This window comes from Camarhynchus parvulus, chromosome 5, assembly GCF_901933205.1.
Source record: "Camarhynchus parvulus chromosome 5, STF_HiC, whole genome shotgun sequence".
Classification (NCBI taxonomy): domain Eukaryota; kingdom Metazoa; phylum Chordata; class Aves; order Passeriformes; family Thraupidae; genus Camarhynchus; species Camarhynchus parvulus.
The window spans coordinates 36,915,032-36,942,770 of NC_044575.1; the positions used below are offsets into that span (position 1 = coordinate 36,915,032).

The window sequence follows — 27,739 nt, forward strand, 5'->3', positions numbered from 1 at the left end:
CACATTACTATGACAAAAGAAGCAATGCCCCTGAATATTACTGTCATATCTGTAGCTCTTAGTAAACAACTTCTAAGTCAATCTCAACAGATATTTAACAAAGACTTTACAAACAAAATAAACACTAAGGCAAAAAAAAAAAAAAACAAAACCCCAAACCAAAACATAAAAAAGCAAAAAAAAAAAAACCCCTCTAAACAAAACCAAACCAAACTAAAAAAAACCATAACCCCCCTCAAAAAACAATCTCATGGGCTTTTCTAATGCTGTATTCCTCTTCCAAGTCTGTAATACTAAAGCCAGAATTTGAAGGAGCCACAATACTTCTTGTAACTGGAATGCTTGGTGCTTGTTGCTGTAGGCAACATACTTATCAGGAAAGAAGGAAAGAAATCTCAGTCCAGTATACTGTCTCCAGTAAAGCCCTGTATCAATGCTGGCTTACTGAAACTACTGTTCTGATTTGTACTCATGACTTCCCCTAAATTAAACACTACACCAGTAGCATAAGAATTGTTCTTAGTAGCAGGCTCAGTGCCCAAGTTTACCCTGCCTTCTGCCTCAAGGCTGTAAATTAAGAACAAGCACAGGATTATTTTCAAATAGGTTGGGAAGATGCATGTCAGAGAAGAACATCTTCGAGGAGAAAAAATTATTCAACTTACCAATGCTTCAGTTGTTTTCATCACTCTATTGTTCCAAAAATCCTCATTATAGTTGCTCACTGTGCACAGTCTAAGGCACAGTACTTCTTGGGATCTATGCACATTTCTTCTTGTTTCCCATTGTCCTCTTCTTAACTAAGGCCTTGGAAATTTCTTGTTTACCATTCACCGAAAAACAGAGGACTACAGTAACACTTCTATGGAAGACTCAATCAAGATCTTCACAGAAAGAGAAAAATAGCACTTCGATATTTCTTGTTCTGGAGCATCAAGAAACAGTAGGTTTGCTTTCTCAGCACTGCTTACTGTCCCTCTTGTAGCTATTTTATCACTCAACCTCTTCAGCATCTGGACAATAACTCTTATTCTACTGTTACTTATGGCTGTATTCATACTGGTTCTTCTCCTGTAGATGAGAAAGCCCGGTGTTTGTCTTTCCCAAGAGAATATGGCTTTGACACAACCATCTTTCAAATCTAAATAAATGTACACGGACCAGAAGAAGCTAAGACCTCTTCAACAAACTTCCCCAAAAGCCTAATTTTAGAATATGGAATTGTGTCTGGAGATCACTGCTCTGGAGAGTCCTTCTGAGATGCTGCATCAACAGATAAGAGGAATGGTGATGTGACTGTGTGACTCAAGTGACAAAATGGTAATTTAAAGCCTATGTACAAAGTACTGCTTTGCAAAGAGGAGTCTTGAACTCTGTCGGCCTACAACCAACACGTGCATGGGTGCATGTAAACCTGAGAGAACAAAATCAAGATTTGCAAACAACATTCTGGTTTAAAATGGGCTAAAAACCCTGAGTAAAACTCGGGTTTGCTTAGAAAACACTGAACATTCCACTCTCTACATGGAAAGAGACATTCTAGTACTATCAGCTTTGAAAACTATGTTAAACCCTAACTTCATTTTCCTACTGCAAGCTCTTGAAAAAAATGCAGTCCGCACAAAAACCTAACTTTGCCCTGTCAAAAATGTAAAAATGTGAACAAGCACTGTATAATCCAAACACTGTGATTCTGTACAGATAAAACCAACACACCCAAAGAATAGCACACTAACACCTTTTATTTTGGCAGCAGTAGTTTCTCTTCAGAGCACAACTGAGATCAGCAATGGTTACATTATAGAAAGGTTTTACAAGAACATTTAATTTACCTCATTCAGGTTAACAGAGCAAGATTGACTCTAATGAAAGGGTCAGAGGCTTCCACAAACAAAGAACTGAAAATCATCAACAGGAATCTTAACATGTTCTTTCATGACAAATACATTTGGAGAATGCCCTTCATGGACAACATGACTCAAGCCAAAAACTGCTTTGCTATATTGTCCTGTTAGAGTTAGAAAGCACAATCACCTGTCTCAAACATTGCTAAGGCCACAGAAGGGAGGAATTTGTGACAGGAAGGTGCTAATTCCAGGCTTGACAGAGGCTAGATCTGGTTAGCACATCCTGGTTATCACACTCCCTCTGTGACAGACAGTGACAAGGAGCACCTACTTATATGCATATCACTGGTCAAAAAAGCATCATCCCAAGTTATGGGAAGGTGGCATCTGTGGCCACCAACGGCCACCAAAGCTTCCCCAAACACACCTCTGTGGACACCTGGAACCTGGACTGTATAAAGGCAGAACTGCTGTTCAGGTATTAGGACCTAGGGGGAGCTTAACAAAGCTTAGGAAGAACCATGTATTACTGATAGTGGATACAAAGAATGCAGAATTTAGGAGCCATAAGAAAATTTGGCAGAAGGTATGGAAGAAATTATTAAAACAATCTCAGCAATTCTGATTAAATCAGTTCCAGCTGGGTAAAAGGTAATTCCACAGGGGTATCACCAACCTAAGAAACCCACCATCCCAAAAGAAGAGAAAGACTGAACAAGCAGACTTATTAGCATAAGATGCATTTAACCAATGGAAGATGGAATAGTAATTAATAAGAGAACTATATCACTTGCTGCCAATTAGCAATAATTCCTTTGTTTCTAAAATGTATAAATACTGAAAAGATTTGATTGTAAGCAGCAGAGCTTGTGGAGGTAGCACCCCTTTCAGCACAGAACTTACTAACAGATGAACAAACCAGGACCCGCTCCCCAACACCAAGCCCAGGGCGAAGAAGGCCCAACTAGACACCGCAGGATCCATCGGTGGTGACCACCTTCTGCTCCCACACTTTCTCCCTCCTTTTCCTTCTCTCCCTCTCCCTCTGTCTTTTCTTTCCCCATGCAGTCAGTGTTACAAAATAAAGTCAGTACTCCTGAACCAGCATTTGTTCTTGTTGTCACCTCAATTTGGGCAGAGGCATCTCTCACTAATCAGATCATAACATCGCTATTAGATAAAATGTAATGATTTTATCAGCTGTGTTAACACTTACCAAGTATAGGGTTATACAAGCTGGTCTCCTTACAGATGTTGGGGAAAATAGAAGGTAAGTAGTATTTCTTAAAATTTGAGAATAAAAATGAAAATCCCTTTTCCTGGTTTTCCTTGTTCTTCCATTCTAAACTCTTAACCTTAAAACAAGAATTTGGACAAAGTAAATATCTACAAGTAGAACAGGTAACTCATGAAATGTCCTCTTTTTAAGTTATTTCTTTGAAACAAAATCATATATATTTTAACAAATAGTTTTAGAAAAATGAAACAAAAACTAGCTGGGAAATGTCAATGAAATAAAGATCATTCTCTTCCAAAATATTGGTTCAAAATGAACACATAAAATACTGAAACCAACAGAAATACACTCGCTTTTGCAGTCATCTTGCCAAAACGGGGAGCATGCCCAAATTGACTGTTTTTAATGAAACTGTTTTTATATTTCAAAATGTTTAATAAAAAAGAGTAACTATCCATGCCATTCAAAATATTTCTTTGACAAATTCTTTTAAGACATTTTGACTAACAAGTGTCCATACAGTCATCATAATAGGTGCTTGGATTCATTTGTGTAATTGGCAACATCAAACAAACAAATTTTTCAACCACAAGCAGCAGAAGATACAACTTTGAAGTTGAGTTACACAAATGTACTTTCATGGATTGTGAGTGCTAAGCATTCCCCTTTATGAAATGTTTTCCTACATGGTAAGTAGTACCAAGCATGGTACATGCTCCTCAAGAAATATAATATGCAGTTTCCATCTTTGTTCCTGAGAATTCATCTGCCTGCAGAGCTAGGTAATCTACCAAGTCTATCATAAATAATATAAAGGAAAAAAAAGACTTCATTTTATTTTCTTTTTTTTCCTTTCCCCTTTACTTCTCCATTTTTTACTCAAAGGCCACAGTTCTATTATGATCCGTTTTCAGGGCAACAGGTGTCTAGAGTGGAATATATATGCATATATTTCACCCCCAATATAACTCAACATATTAGCTGATATATATATATATAACTTAGTGACACAAAGTCCTTTATCATAACTTAGTATCAAAGAACCTTGCAACTATCATTGGCCTCTAAAGGGACTTCAGAGAACTACTTCAGCACTCACATAGTAAACAAGCTCTATGACACCTGTCTCAATGACCTATCAGAATTTAAATATAAACTAACAATTTATTACAGAAAAGGCAGTTGTCTTCAAAAATATAAGGGCTATTTTTCTTCAAAGTAAATAGCTAGCATTAAGCTTACACTAGAGACCACAAGTATGAAGACCTCTATTCAAAGCGGGAGACGCTGGAAGCAATAAAATGAGGCTGGAAATTATTCCAGCATGGCAAGTACTCAGAGAAAGATGGATAAAGGGGAGCCATGAAATATGGCTTTAACACATGTTATGGTTTAACATATATTTGTACACTGTCCATCTTCTCTAGCAAAATCTGCCTAAGTGTGAAGAAATACTTATAGGTCCCCAACTGGGTTCTGAGGGACAAGTGTGGCCCAGAAGGCAGGACACAGCAACACCTACCATGGCATGCAGCACATGACAGCTCAGCAGGTTCAGAAGCAGCATGTGCTAACTGGCCAGCGAATCAATTACATACTGCGTAACAGCTGAGCCGCAGTTTTTCACAGAAGCTGCTGCTATGCCCCATACTGGCTGAGATCATGGAATTGTCAAACTTCAAAAGAGAAGAACATGGTGTGTCCGAGTTGCACACCATGGACTAAATACTCATTCAACTCTTCATTTTCTGCACACAGCTGATCTACTGGTTGAAGACAACTAGATAGGGAAGGGAAGATGAAAATGAGAAGGGAGCTGAAATCAGTATTGGTAGAAGTGACTGACAGGTCTTGTTTTGCCTCCATGCCACAATCTGATGGACGATCCTGTTGTAAAAGATCTAGGAATCTTCACACAGAAGACAAGGGAATATTTTTCTAGAAGAATTTGCTTTTTACAAAGAAGGGAGTGGCAAGGAAGGATTCTTCAAAACATTTTTATATGTATTTGCAGAACTACAAGTAAAAAACTTACTGTAAAGGACAAAGAGGTGTTAATTGTTTCACACTTGTTTGCTTGAAAATTACGGAACATACCTGAATTACCATGTATTTCAAAAGTGCTTCTAAAAAATAGCTTGTTAAATCTTCTTGTCCTTTATCTCCTGATTGCGGAGGAACAAGTGGAGTGATTTCTTCTATAGTCACTTGAGCTATTTGAAGAAAAATAGAAGTACATCTGACATTTAGACCATTTCTTCTCATGAGTAAACATCTACAAAGTTATGAAAGTAGAAATACACTGCAGTAGCAGAGACAATTACAGGTAAAAGAGTCCACCCATAGATTAATGAAAATCAGGAAATTCTAACTTCTAAACCACCATGGAACTAATTTCTTACACATATGAAAAGCACAGCAGACAATAAGCAGGTCTTCTCTATGCACTTTCGGAACCTACCTGCCAAACCCAAATTTTTTAAAATTTCGTTTGGAACTTATGTAAACAATAGTGTAACACGCTACACAAATGCCAAATCTTTATATCTTTCACCATTTTCCCATTTAGCAGTTGATCAGTTACATTTCCTTTAAGTTTGACTATCTGCAGCCTTCTTTGCCCCCACAGTGAAGCTAGTTCAGAGTCAATTTTTCTCCTATTCCTGTAGTTAGATGTTCACATTTTAATCTTTGCACTCTAAATTTCACAAGATAACTCCAAAATGGGCTTAAGTAAGTAGCAAAATTTTACTTGCAGAGCTATCCTGCCATGAAATTCATCTGCTGTGTTCCAGCAAATTTAATTACTAGTCATGGAGACACTGCTTTTCTCTACAAGCAATAAAATAATCAAATACTAAGAGAAGATGGAAAGAAGGCAAAGCATAACATTCAGGGGAAAAAGTGTTCAAGTTTTTAGTCCCATTCATGTCAATGCACAGTTTGCATTTACATTCAAAGACCCCATCCAGTTGCAAATCATTAATAAATGAGCTTCAAATCCCACTATCAAGAACAAATTGAGTTAGGAGGCACTTAATACTAGAGTGTACAAAGGAAAAACTGTCCTAAAAATCATCTTAAGAGAAAAATCATCCACACACTATTGATTAGGGCCAAGATAATGACCTTACCATTAAAAAAATCCAAATAAACAAAACCCCAGAAAGTATAAAAACCTCATCCCAGAATGCTCAAACTTTTCCACTCATGTAAACCTTTAAGACCTCAAGTTTTTCAAATTACAAGGTCTGTTTCTTTTTGAAGATTCCAAGTTGCAAGAATACAACAACTTCAATTACCTGGTCATACACAGACACATTTGTCCTTACACATTGGCCTAACAACCACTCATTCTCTTGAAGGTCACATCAGAAACATCTTTGCACAGCCTGCTCCCTGGAGGATGAACAAAGCTAGTGCAAGTATTCAACACAAGCAGAATTCACCTGTGCAAGTTTGCAATAGATGCAGGATCCTCTTGCAATTTTTAGTAAGTACACACAATTGGTCACTTTATTTTCACCACTATGCATTAAGCTACAATAATCTGCTTGGAGGGAAAAACCCCAACAACCACAAAAAACAACTAATTCTGAACAACAACAAAAAAGACAGAGATTGTTACGGAAGAAGACCTGACAAACTGCTAAGAAACTCCTCTCAGCTCCATTATCTCCCTGGGTATGTATGTATGTATGTCAGCTACTTCAACTTGCCTTGTCTGTGACAAGATTTGAGTTATGTCAATAATTGAGTAATAATACCAAATTACTTACTTTCTTGGACATTAAGGGGAGGGTTAATGAGATTATCTAGTGTTCGGGGGCCATATTCAGATTGTGGTGATGAAAATCCAGGAATCAAGCAAGAAAACATCCATAATTGCTCTCTACTACAGTTATTTTGAAGTGCTTGCAGCCACAAAAGAAAGAGACGCACACCCTCTCGACGTATCTTAAAGGAAAAAACATGGAATAAGTTATCTTGCGCCAGAACAAACAAAAGCATTTCCATTTGTCCTGGAGGGAGAAGGAGAAGGGGAGAGATAAAAAAAAATGAGGACAGACAGTGTGACCCCCAGCAACCAGCAGAGTGAAACTAACACATCTGCTGCTCCTGATGAAACGCAAGGGCAAGCCTGGCACCTTCACTGCTGTTTGCCTCAAAGAATTTCTCACAGGGGTTTCTCTGAAAGAAGAGAAAGAAAACCAACGCATGGAAAACCAATCACTTGCTTGACTACACCACTGCAAGATGCCACATGAATTTTTCAGAAAATACAAAGACCGACATAAAATTTCTAAATATGTTCATTAATTATAACAACCGAGTGAGTGAGCTCTCTGTATCAGAAGGACCAATTCTACCTTCTTCCATTTCTCCTTCAAAAAAGGTAATAGAGTCCTAGAGCACTCCCTTCTTGGCTCTCATACTGGAGAATTTCAGTACCAGAGAAGCCGGCAGGTGGCTTACAGAGGAGTGGTGCAGCTGTTTTGTCCCAACTATTTAAATTACTCTACACACCAGCAGGCCTCCCTGGCATAGATAATCTTCCACTTCCAAGGTAGTCTGAGTCCCAGAATCAGCTTCCTTGACCTAACAATGAACAGTTAATACTTATTACTATGTTAATGCAAAATCCTTTAAACCACTGGCTACACTATATAAACACATTACTACTGTGAGTAGTTTTACTGAGATAAAACTGATGATTTGGAATCATTCTTTCATGACACACAAGTCATGATCTGGGTCTCATTCCTGGGCTTTTACTGTAAACATTTGCCCTTATGTTCTTATTTGTACTTTCAAGTATTGTAGACAAAATTGCATGCAACTTTTTGCAGTACCTTTAATGAATTTCCAGTGTGAAGAAGCTTCTTTAAAATCAACCCTAAAAAAGGGAGAAAAAAATTTGTTTGCTTTTGTTCTTTCTATATTAAGTAAAATGTCAGAGTTCTCGGTCAGACTTGATAGCCACTTTTGAACAAGTCCTTGGCAATCTCCAATTTAATCTTGGTGACCTTGATACCTTCAAGCAACTGACTCGATGCCAGAAGGAAAAAAATCAAATATCACCTTTCATAGCCTACTCATAGAATATTTTTCCCCAAATACTTTTGAGATGTGTACATAAAAAGTAAATCAAGTCATCACAATGCATAAAATCAGCATTCCCCATTTACAAATATCTCATGTCAGTTTTTAAATGTATTTCTAAGAGAAAGAATATAAGGAAAAAAATATTTAAAATATTTATTTTCATCTGTCTTTGTTCTTTCTCAGCCACTCTTCTATTTCTATATTCCCAAATATAAATCTATACAGAAGAGTATTCATTACATTGGCAGGGGTTTTTGTCTGTTTCTTTTATTTTCTTTTTTATTTTCCTTCACCTAGCTTGCAAAATTCTCTAGACCATAATCCCCGTTAAGCCATTTAAACTGTAAGGAAATGAGTGGCATAGTAGCCACCAATTGGTAGCTACTAATAAAAAGTAAAATGAAAGGGGGAGGAAAAGAAAATCAACTTACCAATACTATGAAATTGCCACCTCTGATGAATCCTTTCAGGAAGGAGTTGTAAAATTTTCTATAAAAAAACAGAACCCAAGGATGTATGTTGCAGATATCACCTTGGAAGACCAAACAGCCCTTTCACAAGGCCACAGATCAGAAGCTGAAGCATCAACTTAGAAAATTCCCAAAATGCTTTCTTTGGAAGCATTGTTGGCCTTTCAAGGTGACCCCATTCCTAATGCTAAAAATCCCAAAGGCTCTGACAGCCTGTAAGTCCTGCACTGGAGACTTCAGATGTTACTGCAGGTCCTCTGGCTCCACTACCCCTCTGAAGGACACTGCTGCTTACAGCACAGGGAATGGAATGGGATCAGTGTCTGTCTCAGCTGCTCTGCTTCACAACAGACTGCATTAAGTTATTCCACCTTTCTAATGGCTTCAGTTAGGATGTTCAGCTGTCAACTTGCGTCTGTGGCACAAGCAAACATATGCTTCAGCCTTTTCAACTGAGGGGTCATGAGCTACACCAAAACAGTGAAGACAAGACCTCTACAAATACAATGATCATCTCCAGAAACGAGAAACAGAGCACAGTTAGTAATTCCAAATCTACCATGCAAGACTTGCAACATTTACACTAGAGGCTTTTGCAACTTGTAAATAACCTTATTTTTCCTGGCTATGGCCCTCCAGCACACCATGCAACTGCCTCCACAGCACAGATCACCTAATATTCCTTTATGCAGGAACTAGTGAACAAATGAACTAGCTCTCTTTCACATTCACCCATGTACCTCACAGAGATAACATGCAATCAAAAGGTCAAAAATATCATGACTAAACAGAAATCACCTTTCTATGAATTTCAATGTGTATAACACATGATGGGGAAATATCACCACCAAAGAGTAATCAACTATCTAGAGACACAGAAACATCTTTTTCCAGTTAAGACATCTTGCAAAACAGCAAGTGAAATCTTTATTTTTAAAACATAGCACAGAAATTCAGCTCTATGCAAAAGTAAGAAGGAATGCAGTTAAATGGAAAGTATTTACAGACAACTGTAGAATAATAGGACTTAAAGCAAAAAAATACTCAAAATATCTTACCTCAAAAATAAAAAGAATAGAATCTAATTCTTCTCTCTGAGACTTGTGACCTAGTTGCAAAAATAAATAGTTAAAATAGTTTCATTATTAAAACAAAGAACCTTAAACATGTAAAAACCTGCATTTATACAACCATAACTTTGCACTGCTTCTGCAAATAAAAATTATACTCCACAAATACAGCTACAATTTGCATAACTTCCTATTATGGCATCCACAACTGGGAGAGATTAAGTTACACAATATCTTGTTAAAGAATAATTCTGCAGAATACAAAGTATAACACCTTAAGAATCCTCACTTTGCAAAATGGCAAACACAGTCATTGGAGAACAAACCTTTTTTGCTCACCTCCACTGAGCGCATATCTCATTGCTCTGCCTTCATTTGCAAAGTTGGTTCTTAAACATATTTCTGCATGGCTAATGTTGTCATTTGTGACCACACAGAGCTTTATTTATAGCACCCTGCTTTACTTCATAACAAAGGCACAAGCCATCAAGACAAAAAGAGGTCTGTCTGAAATACTTACCTTTTTGTTTAAGGCCCACTTCAATAGTCACAAAGTTTTCAAAGAACACATAATATATATGTGAAAAATGTAGGTCGAAAAACTGTTTGAGATCAATTGATTCTGCATTATCTGAAAAACAGAACATTGTTTATATTTATTTCAAATATTCAGAGTCAACCACTACATATTATCCAGCAGTAAGAACTGAAGATATTTAAAAGAAAATTATTGTTTTTTTAAATAAATAACTAAATAATTAAAGAAACTATTGAAGTTTTCATTCTTTACTCTGAGGCTAATTCAGAAATTCAGTATGGCATGCCATAAGTGCCTAGTGAATTTTAGAACAGAGAAGGAGCATCTTCTTGCACACCCATTGTTGGCATGACAGCAATGCCAACAAATGCCAGTCATGAACCCTAATTCCATCAGGACTAGCACTGTACAGATGAATCTGGTTTCAACTGTTAATTTAATAGAAATACAGCTTGTGACACTGCCCAAACTCTACAACAGAAAGACCATCACAATCTCCAACTATAATTACTAAGCACAACTAATCTTAGTAAAGAAAGTGGAAGGAAGATGTTAAGTGAGGAACTCATCTGCTCTGGAGATGGATAAACTGGGAGGATGCAAATGGCAGCACTGGATTCCCAGTGATGCCTTCTTATTCCCTCCAAGTTCCAAGATGCACTTTACTTTCTAGTCTGGCTCAGTCCCTCACACTCCTTTGATTGTGTGGTCTAGGGAAATCAGAAGATGGGATCCCAGGGATACTCTGAGGCAGAAACATCACTCTAAGTATAGGGGAATGTGCTTTCATGTATACCCCAGGAAGCTTTTCAGACTCTCTTCCCACAACCCTCTAGATGGTTTTCTGCAAATTCCTGATAAAGAAATACACAGTGATTTATCCAGATTAATTTTAAAGTGATCACTTTAAACAATCAAGCATTAGTACAAACTGTCTAGACACTCCCTGTCCTGTTATTCAACTACATAAGACTTGAGAAACTTGGTGGACAAAACAATACCATGGAAGCACAGAGGAACAGGAAGACAGCATTTTAAATTACAAAATGCTCCTCTTTCAGAATACTGATTTGTAGCAAACAAAAGCAAAACACGAAGGTGAGGCAAACAAAACCTTTATACCCATTCACCGGCTGTATACACTGAAATGCTTTCTTTCACTGTAGATGCTTCTAAAAAGCTCCTTCTAATTCTGTATCGGAGCACAGAGTTTTTAACCCTTTTTAGAATGACGTCAATCTTTATCATCTCACATGACTGGATATACAAGTGGTAGCGTATAAAGCCAGGAACAATGAACTGAAAGGATGGCCAAAACTATGGCATACTTTCAGTTATGTTTTCTTATATAGCTCTAGAGGACTATTAACTCAATTTTGACACAAATTTTGCTAAAAAAGTTTCCAACACAGATTTAACTTTTGCTGTAGCACAGCATTCTGCCAACATCTTGCATAATGAGTGTAGTAGAGCCAGGGTTCTCTTGGAGCAGATAGTGCTCTATCAGCATCCAAGATCAACTCTTAAGGAAGGCAGCTCAGCTGGAATAAACAGTGGTCCAGAGCAGCAAGCATGTGCCTGACCATCCAAAGGCTTACCAAACCCCGGGTTTGCAGAAATTGCCACTCCACCTACAGATCAGCAGCTGAACTGCTACAGTTTAGAAATGCAAGTGTTAAAGGACAGCAAAAACCAATTCCACTTCAAAGAAGCTGAACGATGATTTTCAGTTGATCAGGGAAATGCACTTGAAATAGAGCTGCGACTAGAGCATAGGCACAACCATTACAACCACTTCCACTCATGGGCAGAGCCCTAAGTGAGTCCTAGGCTAGGGAGAAGAAAATACTAGAAGAAAAATCAAGAGTTTGAGATGGAAGGATTAAAGAAAAAAAAGAAAGCAAGGATTGAGGCTTTCAGGAGAAAGAAGGGTGACAGAAGATATCTTGTGGTCCGTATGTTTATAGGACTGTACAGGGATTGCATGTAGACAGCAGTGGAATGGTTTACTCAATGCAAGGTGCAGAAAATACTAGTTCCAAATACTGAAGGGATAGGAAGCAGTTAAACAAGGTCTCTTCCAATCAAAACACAGGAATGCTGCATTTTTGCAGGCATGTTAAATGTTTCGTTTCCTGAAACAGGCCCTTGTTCTTTCCTCAGACGTGGGTCAGCTCTGAAGCAGACCAACAGAAAAATCCCAAATGCCTAAACTGATGTATTCTTTTAAACACTCAATCTTAACACAACAGTCAGTAATTTTTGGAGACACTATTTCTAAATTCTTCAGGCAACAACTGAAGGCTTGTCTACATAACCAGCTGAACAGTGATTGTCATTTTACCACATAACTGCATATGCACAACTGGTACTGTGGTAAGACATTCTGCCTTTCAGTGAAGGTGAAGTGGAATTTCAGAAGTTTGTCCTTTTTTAAATTTTTTGTTAGTTTGTTTTGTATTTATTTAAGAAAAATGTGTCAAACACCTCAAAAAATGCTTGAAGGAGCAGTGGTAGACCTGTATTATTACCACTAACACTCAATTAACATTAAAAATATACCTTCAAAATACAGTTATAGCTTGCAAGAGTAGGAAGAGAGTAAAAAATTCCTTGACTTTGCAATTCCTATAGCAAATGCATTTCACTCTGATTCCTTTCTAAGATCACACCTGAAAGCAAAATCAAAAGCAAGTTTTTAAAATTGAAACCAGTTAACAACAACTGTATTCTGTAGTAAATACTATTGCTTCAGATGGAAGAAAATATAATATTTTATTTAATGGGAATTTTATTATTTTATTAAGTGAAAATAATACTTTTTTAAAAACCCACTGACTCCTTTTGTTAATGCTGAAAACCAGCTTTCCTCCTAAGGGAGGGAAAACAGTTGGTCATCTGACAGGCTTGCCACCTACAGCAAAAGGGAACATCTGCTCATCATCAAAGGACACCTACAGCGATTCAGTATGCTGCTGGTGCAGAAATTTGGAACCTTGCATTTGTTGAGAAGTTTGAAATTCATTATTAATACCCTGACATGAATTATGGCAAGAAGGAGAAGGGCAAAAAATAGCAGATACAGCATGAAGGTAATTATACAGACCTTAAGAGGGCTTGATCTGGCCACATCACTCAATTTCACAGCTTTGTCTATACTGAACAGAATCCACACAACTAATGCATGGAGAGAATACTGCTCTCCTTGATTACTGTACCATTAAACTTCCAGTTACATGCTGCTGTTATATCTTCCTTCCTTAATTAAGGATTTCCTAATGTCTCTAAAATATTCTGTTTACCTCTGTCCTTTCTATCAGCTAAACAAACAGCTACTCAATTCTCATGTCATAACCATTTTGTCCAACACCATCTCACTGTCTCTTCTCTATGCTCTCTCAAAGTATCATGCATGTTGCATAGAGGTAAAAGTCATTTCCTCTACAAGCAGCATATCCTTTTCAGACAGCCCTGAACTGAGAATTTGCAGGAAGTTGCTCCTCTGCTTTGGCTAATTAAGTATTTTGTCTTTTTAAGAAGAGAGACATAGCCTTTTTTTTTTATGTGAAGTGGGATTAAAGAGAAACAGGCTTTCCTCTACAACTTCCAGTGCATTCTTACTTTTTAATTTTAAACAAACTAACTTTATATTCTTCTACCACAGATCATGTAACTAATACAAACTAATGTACTCCCTGTGTTCTTGCTTCTATGTCCAGACTGGGAGGAGGGAAGGACACAGAAATAGATCTGGCACCATTTGAAGTAGTTGGAAAAGTTCCTCAGAATTTGAAAGGAAAAATGGGATACTACTGTATTCCAAAGAGAGGTAAAAACTGAAGTTTCTACTGTACAAAGCATAGCTTCAGTAGACTAAAATCCAGTTTTTCAGCAGTTCATGAAAGCTGTTTCTCAAGAAAATGCAGTTTTCTTCATGCTTTACAACAGCAAGAAACATGGATCTCTGCTGTTTTTTCCTTAATAATTTTCTCTAATTTAAAAACTGGTACAAATCTGATCTCCATACTAACTCTGTGTTCAAGGGTGCTTATTTTTGTTTTGTTTTGGCAGGGTTTGTTTTAAGTTTGATATTTTAATTGTTGACCTTTAAAGTTGTGTGTCCTTTGCAGAAAAGTACTAGCTTACTTCCTTTACAATACTTTAATTTCACACAGTATTGTGTCTCTTCGTGCTTATGTGTCATTTTCTCCCTAAAACAAAACAAACCCTGGCAAAACAGATTTTAGACATATATTTAAACTGTTCTGAAAAGAACTTTCATCAGTTCACAATGCACTGCAGACATGAAAGAAAACAGTCTGTATCATTACAGATTAAGTTGTGGCTAATTTTATGTTCTATTTTAAGAGTTTTAGAATGTAATACTATATTTATATGTAAAATTGTCAGAGCACTTAGTATAATGAAAACATTATCCTGTCTAATTCCAAGACTTGCTGGCTTTTAAGTCACTTTCCCTCGCCCTTACCAAAACCCAAACTGACAACTGCAGCAAACAATGACCTGGAAGATGTCCAGAATTCAGGATCTATTTCTGTAAAGCAGAGTACTGCTACGGACTGACACGGTCAGTATCAACTCCTGTAACAAACTGGTGCCACCAGAAAGCAAAGGTTTCCATGTTCTCAATGGATAATTAAAGTTATTAATTCTTAATTCTCCATGCTGAAATATTTAAGGGTTTCTTTAGAGCAAAACAGTAGAGAGATTTGGTTACATAGGGACTGTCTCGAATAGAAAAGCATGTAACTGAGAAAGGTTAAGTGGAAAACCTCGGGAACTAACTGGTGGCTCTGGCATAGTTCACAGACTGTCAAAGTGAAAGAGCTCTGATAACAGACCACAAAAGCAAATCTATTACACAAAAGCTTCACATTAGCCCTTACTGTTTCAGATCTAACCAACAGCTATTCAGCAAAACCATTTTTTTAAAAAAGGTAATTTTGTCAAAGAAAATATTCTTGAAAGTTTCTGTACTGAAAAAGGAATATAACTTAAAGAAATCTTCTAAAGGACTTCCATTTTGCATCAGACAAGTCTGAACTCCTGATCACAATCTTTTAGATACAAATGAAAAAACAAATCACAAATGAATAAGCAGGTTAACAGAACCAATGAACATCATCTGCATACAGACTGGTACAACACCAGTGCCCTACAGGAATGAGCAGAAGCAGCTGCCAGCTTTCCAAGTTACACTAGAAAACTCTTGAGAAATACTTCCACAACAATTCACACAAGTTCCAGAACTTAAGCTTTTATTTCAGCAACTTCAAACACTTCCATAGTAATGCACGTATTTTCATCCCGAACTGTCAAAGCTAAACCCACACAGACCTTTCCTTTGCAACCAAGTGGTCAGAGCCTCCCTTTTGTCTAGCCTGGGGCTTTGATCTGGCTCCAGCCCTCACCTCAGCCTTGCAATTCAGCAGCCCTGGCCACTGCTGAACTCTGCAAGTCGAGTATAACATTAGCCAAAATACTAAAGCAGAGTAAATCTTCCCCCTCTGCTCCTGACCAAAACATACTTGTTCAGGGTTAAGTCAAGAGTGCCAGAACATGAAGCCCGAGCCCTTACACTGCATGCAACCCACACCCAGATCCCCGAGTTACATGAGCAGTGACATGTTCTCTGAAGACAGACTAACCAGGAAAGAAAAAAAAATCTACAACTCTTGCAAAAAACCAAAAATCTTCGCACATCCACTGAAAGGGATGTGCAGGCAGCTACTTTTATTGTAGCTCCCCATTTGCTGTCCCTTTAACAATGATAGAACATTTTTCATTTATGACTGAAGTTGATGATGTGCAACACCAATGAATGCCATCCAGCTGAAGCATTAGGGCTAACTGCCAGTGAAATAGATTTCTTAAATTAAAATCCCTTTAAACGAATGCAATCTCTGTTTAAGTGTATTGTTTAATATTAAACAATTTATCAGAATGGATGTCCAATGTAGTCCATTTCATTCTGTCCCATGTAATTTGACTTTTCCCTTTCTAAGACTATTTACATGAGATGTCCAGCGCTAACCAACCACCAAGAATAACAAAACAAAATAATAACATAAACACCCCACACTTTAGATACTCTGTCCTCTTGCATTTTGCAAGTATTGTCTCCATGGTTCCAGAGATAAAATAAGCATAGTTTTAAATATCAGATGCAAATAAAATAATTCATGAGAAACAACATATTTCCTTTTTTCTTAACTCTGGATTAACAGATTACAAACCTGTAATTTCTACTCAACAAAAAAAGTGAAAAAAGAAAAGGGGAAAAAACCCAACACAACAAGAAAGCAAGTATCTTAAGAATTCAGCTCTGTAAGAAAATTTTAAACCCATAGATTCATTTGATTTACTTGCACACAGTAGAATTTTACAGAAATCATTAAATAACTAGAAATTTTAGCTTTTTAAAAAAATACATAAATTTCCAAATTCAGACTGAACCTTCAAATTCTACAGGTTTAGTCAAACACCAACATATCTAATATAAAAATGAAAAGTCAATATTGTTAACATATGACCTTATGAAGGGTAACATACCTAGCTGTCTTAATTATTTATAGAATGCTTAAAGCACTGTTTTAGCAAAAGGACATATAAACCAAGATCTGAAGCTTGAAAGATTGCTAGCACAAACTTTTATAAATTACCATTTAAAAATCATAGAATTTTAGTTTGATGTTGAAGTCTGATGAAACAGTGAATATATAGAAGAATAATCCAATATTATTTCCACTTTAATGACCCTAAAAATTGCAAGTAGCTGCTAATTGACTGAAGATTGCTAAAATATATATATATATTTTTTTTTTTTCTGGAAAATCATTGTACAGGCAATACCTAACCCTGTAAGGTACAAAGTGTGCCTCCCTTCCTAGCTAGAGAAGCCTCAGTGATCACACCTGCATCAGGGCAGCCTTCCTTCCAGTAAGGCCTTGCTGCTGCCACAGAGACCCCAAGGGAATCCCATTCGACATTCCCACTCAGGGTTCAGATGCTCCAACTACTGCAGTCACACACAGCAAACACAGCTGTCACAGCATTTCCAGCATACAAGAAGACAAGACAGCAGAGCAGTTTGCTAAAAACTCAGACATTGACCAAACCAGCACCAGGGAACTGTATGAGACTCTCACGCACTTCCCAGAACTGAGAAGAAAAAAACCAAATGGAGCAGGGTGGGGTAAACACTTCCCTACTGGAAGAAAGGAATACATCTCAAAAGAATAAAACCTATGAAACCAGACAGTTACACTTGCTTCAAGAAATATACTGCAGCAACATAACAATGAAAGGCAGATTACCTTTGCTCACACGCTACTAAGTCCCAAGATATGAGACTTCAATCTTTACAATTCTTCTTAGCATTTCTAAGCAAGAATCATATTTCTTACTACTTAGAGGTCTCCTAAAGGCTTTAACTTCTACTAAAAAAAACTTATACCTGTGACATGCATAAATGTGTCACATATTGTATTTAAAAATCATTTAACCAATTCTGATTTAGTCACCTGAATTTCACAGAATTTTCTCTGGTTCCCAAATTACAAAAAAAGGCTAAATCGAGCCAAAACTGAAGCAGATCAGAGAACCAGACACAGGACACTGGCCTGAAGTGGCAAAGAGCAGTTATCTACTAAAAAGTTTCAGGGAAAAACAAAAACAAAAACAAAAAAACCACAAAAAAACACCCAAAAAACCAAAAACAAAACAAACAAACAAAAAAAACCCCAAAAACAAAACAAAACAAAACAAACCTCAAACCACAAGAAATGCATTTCCCCCCAGCATTCCTATAACTGATCACTAGCCTAGCATTCTAGAGCTTCCCAAGACAAAAATCATTTATTGTAACTTCAGATTTGGTAAGCCTTAATAGATGTTATTTCCTAGACTTTCTCATACATGTTTATGGACTTTTATGGACTTTTCACCCTCTGTCCCTATACAAAGGAATTTTAAAGCTTCCAGTGTCTTTTCATATTAAAGTTTTACTCTCATCTGAGTCATTCCCATATCTAAATCTTCTACACACTGACTATAGCCATTAGACTCCAAAAGCTGCAATGGTATTTGATAAAATGTTATGTCACTGCTTCACAAAAGACACAAAATTTTCTATATATCCTTATGCAGACTCATTTGCATTTTTTACTAAATTTAACCTGAGTTGTCACCAATGACAGGATCCTTTCCTAAAAGAATACAAATCACTGCACTCTAAGTTATTTTGTAAAAGACATTTAAAAGATTCCATCTAATGAACACTACTCTTAATTTGTTAAAAATAACAGTCACAGGTCTTTGTGCTACCGATCCATTTAGCTTCATATTAGGTGCTTGATATTGTTCAGTATCTTCTGATCCTTACCAAAAGTGGCATTATGATAATTTAAATATTTTTAGACTATATGGTGCCTGACTTACACTATTGCCTTGGAGGATGCAACTCTCAGTCTTGTACCATAATTAAATTTTTGAGATTTCTCTTCGGCTAGCAGACAGCCAGCAGTCCATACTTCACAAGCAGGTACCTCTATTCATGACTCTTCTATTATTTTGGCTTACTGGAAAACTGCTGCTTTGGATGCCTTGGTAAAATAGCAGGAAAATGAACTAATACTCCCTTTCCTCCTCTCAAGTCTTAACCATGAAACTAAGGCCATACCTGTTTATTGTCGTTGACCAAAGACTAAAATGCACAGCAAAAAAAACCCAAAAAACCAAAACAAACTCTGGTCCAATACGCTTTGAAGGCCTACTGAAAGTACTCTAAATTAAAGAGAAAATTCTCTCCCTTCTCCTGGACATGAAGCAGAAAATTCTCTTCCGGATAGTCTTTCAGTCTCCAGTGTGCAGAGGCTAAGAGCAATAAACAAAATAAAATATGTTTCCTTCAGGAAGATGCTGAACACAGCTGACCTGAGATTTCCTGCCCTATCCCCTCAGAGAGTCTGTTGGCAATAGCTAACACGGCTCCCCTGGACACATGGGAAATATGGCAATTATTATTCTGGGGGAATGGTCACTTCTCGTGCTCTACAGGGGGAAAACGTATGGAAACACCTTACTCTTCTGCTCTAGAAAAAGGCCTTGTTTTTGTATCTCATGCACCTAAGAATATCTGCATAATGACAAAATCTTGTGGATGTATCTTAAACAAACAAGTTGAAGAGTATTGTTATACCTTTCCCTAATTACACAGTCACTCACACACTGTGTTCTCCCAAACTGTGGGAGTTGTGCTTCAACAGCTGAGATACACACAATGGAGGACATAAAAACATCCCCAGCCAATTTAGTCTGTCCTACAGCCAGTAAACAGAAACCTTAGATTAGATAAGAATGTCTGCTTGACATAGCTTATGCCTTGCAACTTACAGAAGTCATTCAATTATTAAGAAAGCTGAAGGAAAAAAAAGCATTGCAAATAAATTGCAAGCAACATAAATGCAAAATCTAGAACAGATCAGATCAAAATCATTCAGAGTGTTTTGCAGACTAATGAAAAACTAGAAATATTCAACATACTTTAGCCAAGAAATCTGAATTCAGAGAGGTATTTTGTTTATTTAGAATGTTTTTTCCTCTTATGTTTCAACTGAGCTAAAAACCAATACAGAGCAAGCCACAGTTGGTCCAATACAGCTAGTTAGGAAGAGTGGTACATTCTGAGTGGGGCAAGGGGATGTATCTGACTTCTGAAGTCGCTTAGATAGCTACACAACTATTCTCCATTTCAAGTCTAGATAATTACTATGTTGCAGAAAATAACTCATGAAGCAGCAGATGGTGCAATATGGGAACACCTGTTCCTTTAAACACCAATACAAAACAAGGGAGCAATAGCTGTTTTCCTTTGAAAAGAAAGAATCCAGCTTTGGAGGACAAGATACATAAATACCATCAGACTGTGGGCAGAACCCAAAATAATCCATTCAGCATTCTGTGCTAAACACGGAATGCAGTTGCCCTTGACACAGCCCTGTTCACATGTTGATAAACTGTCAGAAGCAACACACGCATTCCCAGGACTGAAGCGCCCAAAAGATACTCCAGAGCAAGCTTCTTTTTTCAAGGACAGCTTGATGACAATGACTTAGATTTTTACAAATACATGCAAGTAACAGATACCTTGGAATGGTTAACTAGGTTTGGTTTTGCTTCCCCCTCGTTTTTTTCATTAGGCAATTATGCCGTATAATCACAATTTCTAATTCACTGGTCAGGTTAAATGGCAGTTCACATGGAACTGCAGCAGCCCTTCAGGGCTTGTGTGTCCTCCTTTACCAACTAGCAAACCAAAAGTGTTTTAAATCTGGCTGTATAGAAGCTCCTTCATATCTACGCTAGTGAGCACTTACTACTGTAGCTCTTACCGTGAAAATATACACAAATATAAATTGGTACTGTAAGAATGTAAGGGAAATGGATTCAGGAGTTACAGGCACCATTTGCGCTTGCCAGCCACTTTTATTCATGCGCAGCAACTTAGCACTTTGTGTATTCTAGAGAATAATTCACATGGGAAGAACACCACTTTTTCGCCTCCTTCCACAGCTCCCAAAGAAATGCCACGATCAGACGGAAGCGTCCGTGCCTGTGTCAGTACAAAAGCGCCGAGCGAAGCATCCCGCGCCGCGCCCGCGGGGTCCCGCAGCCCCCGGCACATCGCTGCAGTCTCGCCCCGCTGGCCCCGCCACGCTGGGCACGGGTCTTCCCCCCTCTCGCCGGGGCCGAGTCCCAGGTCCGCCTCCCGCCCCAGCTGCTGCCTCCAAATTCCCGGTCTTTCCACGCCGGGACCCGCGGCCCCCGCTGACCCGCTCCCTTCGCCCCTCCCGGCCGCCTCACCGATAAGGACGCGGAGGTGCTTCAGTCGGGTGAGTGGGTCCTTGCGGGTGTCCAGCACCTTCTGCGTGGATTTCCGCACGTCCCCGTGCGGCTTCTTGGAAAACATCCCGCCGGGCCCGGCCCCGGGCCCGGCCCCGCGCCGAGCTCCAGAGGCGGACAGCGGCCTCCGGATCTGCCCGCTCTGGGGCCCCTACATAGCCAGAAGCAGCAGCGCCGCCGCCACCTCCTCCTCCTCCGGCCTCCGAGTGCGATGCGGCGAGGGCGGAGGGGCGCGGCGCGGAGCCAACTCCCCGCAGGCCGGGGGGCCGGGCTGGGCCTGAGCTCCCCCTTCTTCCTCCCTCGCTTTCCTCCCGCTGCTTCACGACAGCCGTCAGGTACGACCCCAGGCGTCCCCATGGCAACCGCGTCGCGACGTCACGGCGGCGCTGCCCCGCGCACCTCCGAGGCGCGCCGGGCGGGGCCGCGCCGGCCGCGCTCCCCCGGGGCCCCGGCCGGGGAGGGCGAGCGGCCGCCGGAACAGGACCCTTAGGGGCTCGTTGCTGGGTCGTCGGCGCTGCTCAGCAACGGTAACTGGTGTAGGAAACTGTACTTCTGCTCTTTGTAGGTAAAATATAAGCCAGCTACTCTGGCTGTACAGAGAAACTGCAGGGTAAGGGGGCAATCCTGTGAACAATAAGGAAATAAAATCCAGGTGGGGACCGTATTCATCACGGCAGCGACTCCAAACCTTTTACTCAAGCCTCAGTTGTGCAACCAGCAACAATGTGTCTCGTTCCTCTTTCCAAACTGAAGCTCAAAGTGCTGCAACTCCTCACGCCGAGCTCCTGCCCGAAGTTGCTTCTCGCCGATTTCACTGCCTACGCCTTCAGCTGCAGTGCCGGCATCGAACCATCAGCACGTCTTGGGCCAGCACGAAGGTCTGAGGCATCCTCGTTTTTTCTCTCTCAGGATGGTCATGTCCCTTCTGCTCCTACAGCAAAGCCAAATGAGCTCAAGAAAACACGTTTGGCTCAGTCCCATGCACAAACTCACAGCGAGGCCAACAACAGCCAGGGAAATTGATGAGTTGCAATAGCAACTCTTGCTGAGGATTGAATTACTATCATTGAAAAAGTCCCAAGTTTCTCCTAAAAGTTTGTTTGCATTAATGAGATAGAGAATTCTTGGACTTTCCAAAAGACATCTGCTGTAGTATCATTTAAGACTCTTCCCAGTGTCTCTCTGCTTGGACATTTTCAAACAGTCACTGGTGCTCTGTTTTGGGTTGATGATCACTTCTATGAGCTAAGAGTCTGATTGCAACAGCTGCAGTTTTTAATATTTAAATTTTTAAAATAATATTTAATAATATTTAATATTGAAATATTTCATTATTTGAGACTTGTTTTAAAATTCCAAGAATTGCCAACATTTACAGACCTATCACATTAGTAACATACCCGAGTGTTTCAAATAATGACGAATAACATTATTGTGTTAATGTTAAGCACAAGGGCAGTGGAAACATAGTCAGTAGGGCATCGTGAGGGACTCGGTGTTGTCTGCCTGCTTATATGGTCTGCCCCAAAGCATTTCAAATCTTCTACCATCTCTGTAAATGAGATCTGAAGATCAGCAATGTTAGGTAATACCTAGTATTACAATTATTTAATTTACCATAACAGTACATTTTAGCTTTCTAAGATCTGACAATGATATATTGATTAATGTGCTTTGATTTCTAAATTTCATTAATTCTTAACACAATTCTGCATATTGAAAAACTTTGAGATCTCTTTTCTTTGTATAATTTGCTTGCTTTTCCATTGATTTTTAGATCTTTAAGTCAAGATGAGATTAAAAATAATAGAGCAAGACATCACTAAAATATTAAATGACAGGAGGGAGTGGTGTTAACCAAGATAATAATGGCTTCTATAGATAACCTCCTTGTGCAGGCACACCAGGCAGGAAGGGCATGTTCTGTGCACAGCAAAAGCCATGATCTTGCAAAGGCTTGACTTTGAAGCATGTGACTTCTGTTCTTTGAATATGCATGAAGGACAAGGTTAGAAAAGAGCAGGATTAGTTAGGCAGAGGTTAGGTTCTGCTGCATTCCAGGCTGCTGTTATTGTGCCCAATTCTTGGCATTTCCGCTTTAAAGAAAGAACTTTTAAAATGTTTCTGTACAGATGCAAGGGGACTGTCATAACTAAGTTTAACTGAACTTTTAGAGGAGTACTGTAGACAAATGCTGCAGAACCTTATTCCCTCCTTCTATTAGCTGTCATCAAGCCTGACAGATTTCAGAAAGCATTTGGATAATTCTCTCAGGCACATGGTGTGCCTCTTGGGGATGGTCCTGAGCAGGGCCAGGAGTTGGACTTAATGATCCTGGTAGGTCCCTTCCAACTCAGCAGATTCTGTGGTTCTGTGATCTCTACAGGGACCCATAGGACACTTAAAGTAGTAGGGGGCTATTGAACCACATTCATACCATAAAAAAACTTCTCCCAGTTTATCTAGGATTTATGATTCCTAAGATTTCAGCTGTTGCCAAATACTTCAGAAAACATATTGGTATTTTTTAATACATCCCAGAGAGCAGAAACCCTTCACCTGTGGCCTAATTCAACAGTTCAACATGCCAAATGGATAGATTATGTTTTGAATTCTTGGATACAGCTACAGATATCTAAGTTTCTGGAAATCTTGCCTTGCTAATATTTACACCACATAAGGGTACGTGATTAAAAGTGAATTAGTGAATTAAAATTACTCAGATTTTCACTCAGTATTTACCATCTTTTTGGTAGCTAGTATAGATCTTAAACCTGACCCCTTTGAGGTGTATGCACTGAAGACCTATTTGCCCACATGGTCCTTCAAGAAAAGAAGAAATTTAAAATAATTTTTAAATAATGTCAGTGCTTCTGCTCTGTCCTTCCTATGAGGGTTGTCTTGCTTTTGAGAAAGAAGGCTCTTTAAATTGTGCTGTGGCCATTGGAGTGATGTGCTGTGAACCTCTAAGTATATGGCTTTGCCTGTGTAGCAGTATTCCTGTTCATCGTAAGTAACAAATTTTTACTTAATTGGCAGCTATTTACTTTATGAAAAAGGCCCCCAAAACTAGATATTTAAGTTTGAGTAGTCAAAACCACAGTTGTAAATTTGTAAATCTGTACAATTTAATACTCATGTGTAACATAGTGATACTAGAGATGTTTGCTACTTTCACCTAAGCAGTCAAATATCAGGATCCTCTAATATGTTTCTAGTATAGTGATAATGGAACAGCTAGCTGTCCCTTCAACAAAATCCTCTTCCTATGAAGATGATGGTTCCCATGATTTCCCATTGCATTTGCATAACTCCGTATCTCACAGATGAAATCTGGAATTTATATACTTCTATGTTTAAGGGAAGGAGCTTTTCATGAGCTTATACTCTGCTTTTGTGTTGTTAGCAGTGTATCAGCATTAATACTCTGTGTTATACAAAGCCAGAACACTGCAGTCTTTCCAATCATCGAAGATCATAAGTTTGAATAAATTTTTCCAAGAACTACAGAACTGATGAAGCCAGATTTCCTCCAAATTTGTATTCTAGCCACTGAAAGCCACGAGTCAGCTCCCTTCACAACCATAAGCCTTCCTTTGTTTAGTCCTCCCCTACCTGTTCTGGATGGGCTGGACTGCAGTTAAGTTCTACACGTGTAGTTTGTCCCATCCTCAGTCCAGGGAGATACTTTCTGTCAATGGTCCATTGAGTCTCACAGCATGACTGATAAAATCACATCATCCCATTGTGAGATGCTCTGCCCAGGGGGAGGAGCAAAGCATTCCTACCTGGATAAAATCTGAGATTTGGAACATCAGGAGAGCTTTTTTCCACTGATTCCCAAAGGAAGACCCAGCCCATCTATACCAGCACTGGACTTTCAGAGGAAAACTCTAGCCTTTGACAGGATCACTGCTTCAACAGAACCACACGTGTCACTGCAGAAGGACTGCAGCCACCATTTAATGGGACTGCTACCAGCACCCTGACTAGCAGGATGTCAGGTGGTATTCTGAATCTGCCAGTGTTTTTTTTGTATTACTGCATTTTTATTTTAATTTTCCTAGTAAAGAATTGTTATTCCTATTCCCATATATTTGCCTGAGAGTCCCTTAATTTCAAAATTATAATAACTCGGAGGGAGAGGGTTTACATTTTCTATTTCAAGAGAAGCTCCTGCCTTCCTTAGTAGACAGCTGTTTTTTCAAACCAAGACACTGTCCCTTGGAAGCTAAAAGAACACATATCCCTCTCTGAGACATTACTAGGTTTTGTTCCAAATGCTGTTTCACAAAACATGCAGAAACTTGGTGTCTTTAATACCCATGCTGTCATGTAATATAAGATCAAAATCAGACAATGGCTTCAAAAGTAGCAAGGAGAGTGGAATTGAAAAAAAAACCCAACCAACAATAAACCTCAAACCAACCAAATAAACCACCAAAACCAACAGACAACCAATACCTAAGTTTTGTTTCCTCAGTGTGCTAGGACTGTGTCAGCCATGCTCAAAGATCAGAAGGTGTAAAGGGCCTGTCATGACCAGAAAACTTTCATACATGTGGAAGTTATTTAAAGCTGGTGTAATCATTACTAATTCCTGGCCATCAGTGCCAGAGAATTTAGACTTTTGCTATGCAAAGTCACCTCCAGCTCACAATGTTTGAATTCTAATGTAAGCACTAGCCCCCATATCTGATAGGAAAGAGCTTTTGAAATGTGAATACTCTGACATAGTGGAAGTTGCAACAACTTTTAACCAAAAGTACTCAAACGCTCAACCACTGAGATGTTTTATTTTTCTTTCCCAACTTCTGAAATAGTTTTGCAATATTGACAAATGCACAAAAGAAACCCTGCATGTCTGCCAGCCTCTGGGGGAGAGAGAATTTTGTACAGATTATTTCGTTTATATCAAAAGAAATAGTTTGCCCTGATCTCTCATGTTATGTCACCTGCAGGAGGAAAATGGATATTTTAGAAATAGGTTATATCTCTTTGTGTTTATTTTGATTAGTACAACTTTACACCTTTTGCAGCATATATCAGAGTATTTTGCCTAGAAAAAACATAATCTGAGGAATGAACATCATCCCATAGCCTTCAAACATAGCTCATAACTGGCACTCCATGACTCCTACTTCAAATTGCTGCTGATCTTGACCTGCATGCAAAATAGTCTTTTCAGAGTTCGTGTGACCTACCTCCTAATATTGCACTTTCAAAATGAGGGTGAAGAATTAGATTTAATAAAGTATCCAGTGTATCATTTTTTAGTGATAGAAAGTGAAATGGTTTGGTTTGCTAGAGTCCAAACACCCCAGGGCAACCACTCCTTTCTGGCTAATAGGTTGTTCTTCTGTCACCTTTGGAGGACCTCACCCCTAACAGCCCTACCTATGATGACCAGTCCAAGACATGCTACATTTTTGAAATGGGAGAGACTCCTAATGAGAAGTTATTTCCAACTCATTAAGATATAGTGCACTATATTGCACACATGGCAAAAGCTTTTTCATCCCTGCTTCTCCTTCAAGATTTCATCTATACCTGTATCCTAATGACTCATATATATTTCTGGTTTCTCCCTTTACAGCCTTCTTCTTGTCAGAAACACTCAGTTACTACGCAGCTACTCACTACAACAAAAGCTGGCAATCAGGTTTATAATCAGAAAGTTAGTAACTGCTTTTCAGACTCTAAATGGATTGCCTCCATTCAATAAATTAGGTGTAAAATTACAGCTTTCCTTCCCAACTTTTTCTAAAGGTATCCCAAATTGTGAAAGGAGATACCAACATCTGTACTAGCCAGCATCTTATTTATAATAATTGTTATTGCAATCAAATTTTTTCAATACCAGTTTTCAACAGTTTTGGATTTTTACATGGTTGCCAACTGTCCGTGTTAATGGTCTCTTTCTAATTGCTGGAAAATACCAGGAAAAAAAACCCACCAGCTGTTAATCCCCACCTCCCCATTAAATGCAGAGCTGAGCAGATGAGGATGATGACAATCATCTTCTTAATAGTTATTTTACTCTAATGAAGGGTAAAAGTCATGATCCAGAAAAAAAAAATCAATCAAACCTTTGTAGGCACATAACACTTGCATTCACTAATATTGATGAAATGGTCAGTCCAGAGACTGGTCCTCTGGTAGCTGGCTGGATTCATAGATGTATTTATACACACTAAACAAAAATCTTTGCAAGTCCTCTAACAGGCCAAATAGAATATCTTCTTTCTCCACTCCTAGCATTTGCCTCTAGAGAACTGATTAAGAGAGGGGTTGCGACTTTATATGTTAATGGTTTATAAGAGATCTGATAAATTAGCTTTATAGTCTGGAAATAAACTATAAACTGTCATAAGCCCTGGGCCCATATGTAGTGCCCAGAAGTACCCTTTGCTCTTACATTTTTCAGCACTCCATTTGGACAGTCAGGTTAATTTCAACCAGTTTTTTTTTTTCTCCACACAACAGATGTTTATATTGCTTTAGCTAGGTAATCCCCCCCTCTCCTGGCTATAAACAGAATAGAAGCA

At 38.7% G+C, this 27,739-nt stretch overlaps 1 protein-coding gene across 11 annotated transcripts in view; it reads right to left on the reverse strand.

The window, feature by feature from the left end:
* Window positions 1–21,511, reverse strand: part of RALGAPA1 (Ral GTPase activating protein catalytic alpha subunit 1) — a 131,741-nt gene extending 110,230 nt beyond the window's left edge. For 9 of the 11 annotated variants that reach the window (XM_030949769.1, XM_030949761.1, XM_030949764.1 and 6 more), the window contains exons 1-8: window positions 21,153–21,511; window positions 10,251–10,361; window positions 9,719–9,768; window positions 8,622–8,679; window positions 7,938–7,981; window positions 6,864–7,041; window positions 5,182–5,297; window positions 3,064–3,202 (exon numbers count right to left, since the gene is read on the reverse strand). In XM_030949769.1, coding sequence (XP_030805629.1) covers window positions 3,064–3,202; window positions 5,182–5,297; window positions 6,864–7,041; window positions 7,938–7,981; window positions 8,622–8,679; window positions 9,719–9,768; window positions 10,251–10,361; window positions 21,153–21,258 — 802 coding nt within the window. In that variant the 5' untranslated portion in view covers window positions 21,259–21,511. The remainder of the gene's footprint in view (window positions 1–3,063; window positions 3,203–5,181; window positions 5,298–6,863; window positions 7,042–7,937; window positions 7,982–8,621; window positions 8,680–9,718; window positions 9,769–10,250; window positions 10,362–21,152) is intronic. The other 2 variants (XM_030949770.1, XM_030949767.1) reach the window with 1 other exon arrangement.
* Window positions 21,512–27,739: the final 6,228 nt, after the last annotated feature.